At 45.9% G+C, this 11,163-nt stretch overlaps 1 protein-coding gene across 1 annotated transcript in view; it reads right to left on the reverse strand.

Moving 5' to 3' along the window:
* Window positions 1-10,880, reverse strand: part of pou2f3 (POU class 2 homeobox 3) — a 258,269-nt gene extending 247,389 nt beyond the window's left edge. The window contains exon 1 of the mRNA XM_034177477.1: window positions 10,743-10,880. Coding sequence (XP_034033368.1) covers window positions 10,743-10,785 — 43 coding nt within the window. The 5' untranslated portion in view covers window positions 10,786-10,880. The remainder of the gene's footprint in view (window positions 1-10,742) is intronic.
* Window positions 10,881-11,163: the final 283 nt, after the last annotated feature.

The following is an 11,163-nucleotide window of genomic DNA, read 5'->3' on the forward strand; positions in this document are numbered from 1 at the left end:
CTCAACAAGGAACAGAAGCACTTGAACTCAGCACAGGGATCAACAAGGAACAGCAGCACGTGAACTCATGACAGGGATCAACAAGGAACAGAAGCACTTGAACTCAGCACAGGGATCAACAAGGAACAGCAGCACGTGAACTAACCACAGGGATCAACAAGGAACAGCCGCACGTGAACTCATCAAAAGGTTCAAAAAGGAACAGAAGCACTTGAACCCACCACAGGGATCAACAAGGAACAGCAGCACGTGAACTCACCACAGGGATCAACAAGGAACAGCAGCACGTGAACTCACCACAGGGATCAACAAGGAACAGAAGGATGTGAACCCACCACAGTGATCAACAAGGAACAGCAGCATGTGTACTCACCACAGGGATCAACAAGGAAGAGCAGCACATGAACTCACCACAGGGATCAACAAGGAACAGCAGCACATGAACTCACCACAGGGATCAACAAGGAACAGCAGCACATGAACTCATCACAGGGATCAACAAGGAACAGCAGCATGGGAACTCACCAAAACACTCACCAAGGAACAGAAGCACATGAACCCACCACAGGGATCAACAAGGAACAGCAGCACGTGAACTCACGACAGGGATCAACAAGGAACAGAAGCACTTGAACTCACCACAGGGATCAACAAGGAACAGCCACACGTGAACTAATCGAAAGGCTCAAAAAGGAACAGAAGCACTTGAACCCACCACAGGGATCAACAAGGAACAGCAGCACGTGAACTCACCACAGAGATCAACAAGGAACAGCAGCACGTGAACACACCACAGGGATCAACAAGGAACAGCAGCACGTGAAATCACCACAGGGATCAACAAGGAACAGAAGGATGTGAACCCACCACAGTGATCAACAAGGAACAGCAGCATGTGTACTCACCACAGGGATCAACAAGGAAGAGCAGCACATGAACTCACCACAGGGATCAACAAGGAACAGCAGCACGTGAACTCACCACAGGGATCAACAAGGAACACCAGCACGTGAACTCACTAAAACAGTCAACAAGGAACACCAGCGCGTGAACTCACCAAAACGCTCAACAAGGAACAGAAGCACTTGAACTCACCACAGGGATCAACAAGGAACAGCAGCACGTTAACTCACCACAGGGATCAACAAGGAACAGCAGCACGTGAACTCATCAAAATGCTCAACAAGGAACAGAAGCACGTGAACCCATCACAAGGATCCACAAGGAACAGCAGCACGTGAACTCACCACAGGGATCAACAAGGAACAGCAGCACGTGAACTCACCAAAAGGCTCAAAAAGAAACAGAAGCACTTGAACCCACCACAGGGATCAACAAGGAATAACAGCACGTGAACTCACGAAAAAGGCTCAAAAGGGAACAGAAGCACTTGAACCCACCACAGGGATCAACAAGGAATAGCAGCACTTGAACTCACCATAGCACTCAACAAGGAACAGCAGGATGTGAACCCACCACAGTGATCAACAAGGAACAGCAGCACGTGAACTCACCAAAACAGTCAACAAGCAACAGCAGCACGTGAACTCACCAAAACGGTCAACAAGGAACAGCAGCACATGAACTCATCACAGGGATCAACAAGGAACAGCAGCATGGGAACTCACCAAAACACTCACCAAGGAACAGAAGCACATGAACCCACTACAGGGATCAACAAGGAACAGCAGCACGTGAACTCACGACAGGGATCAACAAGGAACAGAAGCACTTGAACTCACCACAGGGATCAACAAGGAACAGCCACACGTGAACTCATCGTAAGGCTCAAAAAGGAACAGAAGCACTTGAACCCACCACAGGGATCAACAAGGAACAGCAGCACGTGAACTCACCACAGAGATCAACAAGGAACAGCAGCACGTGAACTCACCACAGGGATCAACAAGGAACAGCAGCACGTGAAATCACCACAGGGATAAACAAGGAACAGAAGCACTTGAACTCACCACAGAGATCAACAAGGAACAGCAGCAAGTGAACTCACCACAGGGATCAACAAGGAACAGCAGCACGTGAACTCACCACAGGGATCAACAAGGAACAGCAGCACGTGAACTCACCAAAAGGCTCAAAAAGGAACAGAAGCACTTGAACCCACCACAGGGATCAACAAGGAATAACAGCACGTGAACTCACGAAAAAAGGCTCAAAAAGGAACAGAAGCACTTGAACCCACCACAGGGATCAACAAGGAATAGCAGCACGTGAACTCACCACAGGGATCAACAAGGAACAGAAGCACTTGAACTCACCACAGGGATCAACAAGGAACAGCAGCACGTTATCTCACCACAGGGATCAACAAGGAACAGCAGCACGTGAACTCACCACAGTGATCAACAAGGAACACCAGCACATGAACTCAACACAGATCTCAAGAAGGAAGACCAGCAAATGAACTCACCAAAACGCTCAACAAGGAACAGAAGCACTTGAACTCAGCACAGGGATCAACAAGGAACAGCAGCACGTGAACTCATGACAGGGATCAACAAGGAACAGAAGCACTTGAACTCAGCACAGGGATCAACAAGGAACAGCAGCACGTGAACTAACCACAGGGATCAACAAGGAACAGCCGCACGTGAACTCATCAAAAGGTTCAAAAAGGAACAGAAGCACTTGAACCCACCACAGGGATCAACAAGGAACAGCAGCACGTGAACTCACCACAGGGATCAACAAGGAACAGCAGCACGTGAACTCACCACAGGGATCAACAAGGAACAGAAGGATGTGAACCCACCACAGTGATCAACAAGGAACAGCAGCATGTGTACTCACCACAGGGATCAACAAGGAAGAGCAGCACATGAACTCACCACAGGGATCAACAAGGAACAGCAGCACGTGAACTCACCACAGGGATCAACAAGGAACAGCAGCACATGAACTCATCACAGGGATCAACAAGGAACAGCAGCATGGGAACTCACCAAAACACTCACCAAGGAACAGAAGCACATGAACCCACCACAGGGATCAACAAGGAACAGCAGCACGTGAACTCACGACAGGGATCAACAAGGAACAGAAGCACTTGAACTCACCACAGGGATCAACAAGGAACAGCCACACGTGAACTAATCGAAATGCTCAAAAAGGAACAGAAGCACTTGAACCCACCACAGGGATCAACAAGGAACAGCAACACGTGAACTCACCACAGAGATCAACAAGGAACAGCAGCACGTGAACACACCACAGGGATCAACAAGGAACAGCAGCACGTGAACACACCACAGGGATCAACAAGGAACAGCAGCACGTGAAATCACCACAGGGATCAACAAGGAACAGAAGGATGTGAACCCACCACAGTGATCAACAAGGAACAGCAGCATGTGTACTCACCACAGGGATCAACAAGGAAGAGCAGCACATGAACTCACCACAGGGATCAACAAGGAACAGCAGCACGTGAACTCACCACAGGGATCAACAAGGAACACCAGCACGTGAACTCACTAAAACAGTCAACAAGGAACACCAGCGCGTGAACTCACCAAAACGCTCAACAAGGAACAGAAGCACTTGAACTCACCACAGGGATCAACAAGGAACAGCAGCACGTTAACTCACCACAGGGATCAACAAGGAACAGCAGCACATGAACTCACCACAGTGCTCAACATGGAACACCAGCACATGAACTCAACACAGATCTCAAGAAGGAAGACCAGCAAATGAACTCACCAAAACGCTCAACAAGGAACAGAAGCACTTGAACTCAGCACAGGGATCAACAAGGAACAGCAGCACGTGAACTCACGACAGGGATCAACAAGGAACAGAAGCACTTGAACTCAGCACAGGGATCAAGAAGGAACAGCAGCACGTGAACTCACCACAGGGATCAACAAGGAACAGCCGCACGTGAACTCATCAAAAGGCTCAAAAAGGAACAGAAGCACTTGAAGCCACCACAGGGATCAACAAGGAACAGCAGCACATGAACTCACCACAGGGATCAACAAGGAACAGCAGCACGTGAACTCACCACAGGGATCAACAAGGAACAGAAGGAAGTGAACCCACCACAGTGATCAACAAGGAACAGCAGCATGTGTACTCACCACAGGGATCAACAAGGAAGAGCAGCACATGAACTCACCACAGGGATCAACAAGGAACAGCAGCACGTGAACTCACCACAGGGATCAACAAGGAACAGCAGTACGTGAACTCACCACAGGGATCAACAAGGAACAGCAGAATGTGAACCCACCACAGGGATCAACAAGGAACAGAAGCACATGAACCCACCACAGGGATCAACAAGGAACAGCAGCACATGAACTCACCACAGGGATCAACAAGCAACAGCAGCATATGAACTCACCAAAATGCTCAACAAGGAACAGAAGCACGTGAACTCACCACAGGGATCTACAAGGAACAGCAGCACGTGAACTCACCACAGCGCTCAACAAGGAACACCAGCACTTGAACTCAACACAGAGCTCAAGAAGGAAGACCAGCAAATGAACTCACCAAAACGCTCAACAAGGAACAGAAGCACTTGAACTCACCATAGCACTCAACAAGGAACAGCAGGATGTGAACCCACCACAGTGATCAACAAGGAACAGCAGCACGTGTACTCACCACATGGATCAACAAGGAAGAGCAGCACATGAACTCACCACAGGGATCAACAAGGAACAGCAGCACATGAACTCACCACAGGGATCAACAAGGAACAGCAGCACATGAACTCACCACAGGGATCAACAAGGAATAGCAGCACGTGAACTCACCAAAACGGTCAACAAGGAACAGCAGCACATGAACTCACCACAGGGATCAACAAGGAACAGCAGCACGTTAACTCAGCACAGGGATCAACAAGGAACAGCAGCACGTGAACTCACCAATCAATCAATCAATCAATCAATCAATCCATTTTTTTTATATAGCGCCAAATCACAACAAACAGTTGCCCCAAGGCGATTTATATTGTAAGGCAAGGCCATACAATAATTATGTAAAACCCCAACGGTCAAAAGACCCCCTGTGAGCAAGCACTTGGCTACAGTGGGAAAGAAAAACTCCCTTTTAACAGGAAGAAACCTCCAGCAGAACCAAGCTCAGGGAGGGGCAGTCTTCTGCTGGGACTGGTTGGGGCTGAGGGAGAGAACCAGGAAAAAGACATGCTGTGGAGGGGAGCAGAGATCGATCACTAATGATTAAATGCAGAGTGGTGCATACAGAGCAAAAAGAGAAAGAAACACTCAGTGCAACATGGGAACCCCCCAGCAGTCTACGTCTATAGCAGCATAACTAAGGGATGGTTCAGGGTCACCCGATCCAGCCCTAACTATAAGCTTTAGCTAAAAGGAAAGTTTTAAGCCTAATCTTAAAAGTAGAGAGGGTGTCTGTCTCCCTGATCTGAATTGGGAGCTGGTTCCACAGGAGAGGAGCCTGAAAGCTGAAGGCTCTGCCTCCCATTCTACTCTTACAAACCCTAGGAACTACAAGTAAGCCTGCAGTCTGAGAGCGAAGCGCTCTATTGGGGTGATATGGTACTACGGCCTTGCCTTACAATATAAAGCGCCTTGGGGCAACTGTTTGTTGTGATTTGGTGCTATATAAAAAAAAAATTGATTGATTGATTGATTGATAGAATTAACAGGAAGCCAATGAAGAGAGGCCAATATGGGTGAGATATGCTCTCTCCTTCTAGTCCCCGTCAGTACTCTAGCTGCAGCATTTTGAATTAACTGAAGGCTTTTTAGGGAACTTTTAGGACAACCTGATAATAATGAATTACAATAGTCCAGCCTAGAGGAAATAAATGCATGAATTAGTTTTTCAGCATCACTCTGAGACAAGACCTTTCTAATTTTAGAGATATTGCGTAAATGCAAAAAAAGCAGTCCTACATATTTGTTTAATATGCGCTTTGAATGACTCCAAGATTTCTCACAGTATTACTAGAGGTCAGGGTAATGCCATCCAGAGTAAGGATCTGGTTAGACACCATGTTTCTAAGATTTGTGGGGCCAAGTACAATAACTTCAGTTTTATCTGAGTTTAAAAGCAGGAAATTAGAGGTCATCCATGTCTTTATGTCTGTAAGACAATCCTGCAGTTCAGCTAATTGGTGTGTGTCCTCTGGCTGCATGGATAGATAAAGCTGGGTATCATCTGCGTAACAATGAAAATTTAAGCAATACCGTCTAATAATACTGCCTAAGGGAAGCATGTATAAAGTGAATAAAATTGGTCCTAGCACAGAACCTTGTGGAACTCCATAATTAACTTTAGTCTGTGAAGAAGATTCCCCATTTACATGAACAAATTGTAATCTATTAGACAAATATGATTCAAACCACCGCAGCGCAGTGCCTTTAATACCTATGGCATGCTCTAATCTCTGTAATAAAATTTTATGGTCAACAGTATCAAAAGCAGCACTGAGGTCTAACAGAACAAGCACAGAGATGAGTCCACTGTCCGAGGCCATAAGAAGATCATTTGTAACCTTCACTAATGCTGTTTCTGTACTATGATGAATTCTAAAACCTGACTGAAACTCTTCAAATAGACCATTCCTCTGCAGATGATCAGTTAGCTGTTTTACAACTACCCTTTCAAGAATTTTTGAGAGAAAAGGAAGGTTGGAGATTGGCCTATAATTAGCTAAGATAGCTGGGTCAAGTGATGGCTTTTTAAGTAATGGTTTAATTACTGCCACCTTAAAAGCCTGTGGTACATAGCCAACTAATAAAGATAGATTGATCATATTTAAGATCAAAGCATTAAATAATGGTAGACATGTTGATGGTTTGGATGAAGTAACTAATGAAAATAACTCAGACAGAACAATCTGAGAGAAAGAGTCTAACCAAATACCGGCATCACTGAAGGCAGCCAAAGATAACGATACGTCTTTGGGATGGTTATGAGTAATTTTTTCTCTAATAGTTAAAATTTTATTAGCAAAGAAAGTCATGAAGTCATTACTAGTTAAAGTTAAAGGAATACTTGGCTCAATAGAGCTCTGACTCTTTGTCAGCCTGGCTACAGTGCTGAAAAGAAACCTGAGGTTGTTCTTATTTTCTTCAATTAGTGATGAGTAGTAAGATGTCCTAGCTTTATGGAGGGCTTTTTTATAGAGCAACAGACTCTTTTTCCAGGCTAAGTGAAGATCTTCTAAATTAGTGAGACGCCATTTCCTCTCCAACTTACGGGTTATCTGCTTTAAGCTACGAGTTTGTGAGTTAGACCACGGAGTCAGGCACTTCTGATTTAAAGCTCTCTTTTTTAGAGGAGCTACAGCATCCAAAGTTGTCTTCAATGAGGATGTAAAACTATTGACGAGATACTCTATCTCACTTACAGAGTTTAGGTAGCTACTCTGCACTGTGTTGGTATATGGCATTAGAGAACATAAAGAAGGAATCATATCCTTAAACCTAGTTACAGTGCTTTCTGAAAGACTTCTAGTGTAATGAAACTTATTCCCCACTGCTGGGTAGTCCATCAGAGTAAATGTAAATGTTATTAAGAAATGATCAGACAGAAGGGAGTTTTCAGGGAATACTGTTAAGTCTTCTATTTCCATACCATAAGTCAGAACAAGATCTAAGATATGATTAAAGTGGTGGGTGGACTCATTTACTTTTTGAGCAAAGCCAATAGAGTCTAATAATAGATTAAATGCAGTGTTGAGGCTGTCATTCTCAGCATCTGTGTGGATGTTAAAATCGCCCACTATAATTATCTTATCTGAGCTAAGCACTAAGTCAGACAAAAGGTCTGAAAATTCACAGAGAAACTCACAGTAACGGCCAGGTGGACGATAGATAATAACAAATAAAACTGGTTTTTGGGACTTCCAATTTGGATGGACAAGACTAAGAGTCAAGCTTTCAAATGAATTAAAGCTCTGTCTGGGTTTTTGATTAATTAATAAGCTGGAATGGAAGATTGCTGCTAATCCTCTGCCCCGGCCCGTGCTACGAGCATTCTGACAGTTAGTGTGACTCGGGGGTGTTGACTCATTTAAACTAACATATTCATCCTGCTGTAACCAGGTTTCTGTAAGGCAGAATAAATCAATATGTTGATCAATTATTATATCATTTACCAACAGGGACTTAGAAGAGAGAGACCTAATGTTTAATAGACCACATTTAACTGTTTTAGTCTGTGGTGCAGTTGAAGGTGCTATATTATTTTTTCTTTTTGAATTTTTATGCTTAAATAGATTTTTGCTGGTTATTGGTAGTCTGGGAGCAGGCACCGTCTCTACGGGGATGGGGTAATGAGGGGATGGCAGGGGGAGAGAAGCTGCAGAGAGGTGTGTAAGACTACAACTCTGCTTCCTGGTCCCAACCCTGGATAGTCACGGTTTGGAGGATTTAAGAAAATTGGCCAGATTTCTAGAAATGAGAGCTGCTCCATCCAAAGTGGGATGGATGCCGTCTCTCCTAACAAGACCAGGTTTTCCCCAGAAGCTTTGCCAATTATCTATGTAGCCCACCTCATTTTTTGGACACCACTCAGACAGACAGCAATTCAAGGAGAACATGTGGCTAAACATGTCACTCCCGGTCCGTCCGTGAACTCACCACAGGGATCAACAATGAACAGCAGCACGTGAACTCACCACAAGCATCAACAAGGAACAGCAGCATGTGAACTCACCACAGGGATCAACAATGAACAGCAGCACGTGAACTCACCACAGGGATCAACAATGAACAGCAGCATGTGAATCCACCACAGGGATCAACAAGGAACAGCAGCACGTGAACTCACCAAAACACTCAACAAGGAACAGAAGCACGTGAACCCATCACAGGGATCAACAAGGAACAGCAGCACATGAACTCACCACAGGGATCAACAAGGAACAGCAGCACGTTAACTCACCACAGGGATCATCAAGGAACAGCAGCACGTGAACTCACCACAGGGATCATCAAGGAACAGCAGCACATGAACTCACCAAAACACTCAACAAGGAACAGAAGCACGTGAACCCATCACAGGGATCAACAAGGAACAGCAGCACGTGAACTCACCACAGGGATCAACAAGGAACACCAGCACGTGAACTCACCACAGGGATCAACAATGAACAGCAGCACATGAACTCACCACAGGGATCAACAAGGAACACCAGCACGTGAACTCACCACAGGGATCAACAATGAACAGCAGCACTTGAACTCACCACAGGGTTCAACAAGGAACAGCAGCACGTGAACTCACCACAGGGATCAACAAGGAACAGCAGCACGTGAACTCACCACAGGGATCAACAATGAACAGCAGCACGTGAACTCACCACAAGCATCAACAAGGAACAGCAGCATGTGAACTCACCACAGGGATCAACAAGGAACAGCAGCATGTGAATCCACCACTGGGATCAACAAGGAACAGCAGCACGTGAACTCACCACTGGGATCAACAAGGAACAGCAGCACGTGAACTCACCACAGGGATCAACAAGGAACAGCAGCACGTGAAATCACCAAAACACTCAACAAGGAACAGAAGCACGTGAACCCAAAACAGGGATCAACAAGGAACAGCAGCACATGAACTCACCACAGGGATCAACAAGGAACAGCAGCATGTGAACTCACCAAAACACTCAACAAGGAACAGAAGCATGTGAACCCAAAACAGGGATCAACAATGAACAGCAGCACGTGAACTCACCACAAGCATCAACAAGGAACAGCAGCATGTGAATCCACCACAGGGATCAACAAGGAACAGCAGCACGTGAACTCACCAAAACACTCAAGGAACAGAAGCACGTGAACCCATCACAGGGATCAACAAGGAACAGAAGCACTTGAACTCACCACAGGGATCAACAAGGAACAGCAGCACGTTAACTCACCACAGGGATCAACAAGGAACAGCAGCACGTGAGCTCACCACAGGGATCAACAAGGAATACCAGCACATGAACTCACCAAAACGCTCTACAAGGAACAGAAGCACGTGAACTCACCACAGTGATCAACAAGGAACAGCAGCACGTGAACTCACCACAGCGCTCAACAAGGAACAGCAGCATGTGAACTCACTACAGCAAGTGTATTCACCACAGGGCTGAACAAGGAACAGCAACAAGTGAATGCACCACAGGGTTCAACATGGAACAGAAACATGTGAATCCACCACAGCTCTAAAACAACGAAACTCAGAACATGAACTCACCACAAGGCTGAACAAGGAACAGCAGCACGTGAACTCATCACAGCGCTCAAAACGTAACAGCAGCAAGTGTATTCACCACAGGGCTGAACATGGAAAAGTAGGACCTGAACATGCCACAGGGCTCTGCATGGATCATGTAGAGTGTTTCAATGTCTGTAGATGAGACTTGAGTCGTGCAGCATCAGATCCGTTTCGATCCATATGGAGGGTGTTGCACTGACGCATCCATGACTTTACAGGCTAAACCCATACTGAACCTTTTGTGACATTTGAACTCGACATTAACTCCAAAAATGCCTGAGTTTGGAGTTTGGAGTCTGTTTTTTGAGAGTCAGAAACCACCTGTTTGGCTCAGTGCAGAAGGAAGTTCAGCTGCATCATTTTGGATGTAAGTGTGAACACGCACTGCAGTGTGTTGCAGCGAGGCTCAGGAGTCTCACTCAGATTACTCTGAGGTCAAAGGGCAATGAGTCCTGAGAAAAGCAGCTCTAATGTCGACAGTTTGTGTGAAGATGACCTTTTCTTACCTGCCTGTTCAGCGGCCGGCTGCTCCAGTGCCTCTGCGCTCATCTTAATATCTGCAATGATAAATACACCTGATTTTCCTACGCTGCTACTTTTGCAGGACAGTGAAGATGACAGTTGACCCCTCCCACCCCTTTGGGGCTGCTGCTTATAATATTCATAAGCAAACAGCAGCTTTCTGTGGACTCACGTGCACACAGCTGCAGCCTGTCTCCACCACGCTCACCATTTAGCCTGAGTGTGGAAGTGCACGCCTGCTCACAGAGGGAGGGGCACCTCAGCAACACACACAAACAGACACACACACACACACACACAGACACACAAACAGACACACACACACACACACAGACACACAAACAGACACACACACACACAGACACACAAACAGACACACACACACACACACACACACATGTACAT

The sequence above is a fragment of the Thalassophryne amazonica genome, chromosome 9 (genome assembly GCF_902500255.1).
Source record: "Thalassophryne amazonica chromosome 9, fThaAma1.1, whole genome shotgun sequence".
Classification (NCBI taxonomy): Eukaryota; Metazoa; Chordata; class Actinopteri; order Batrachoidiformes; family Batrachoididae; genus Thalassophryne; species Thalassophryne amazonica.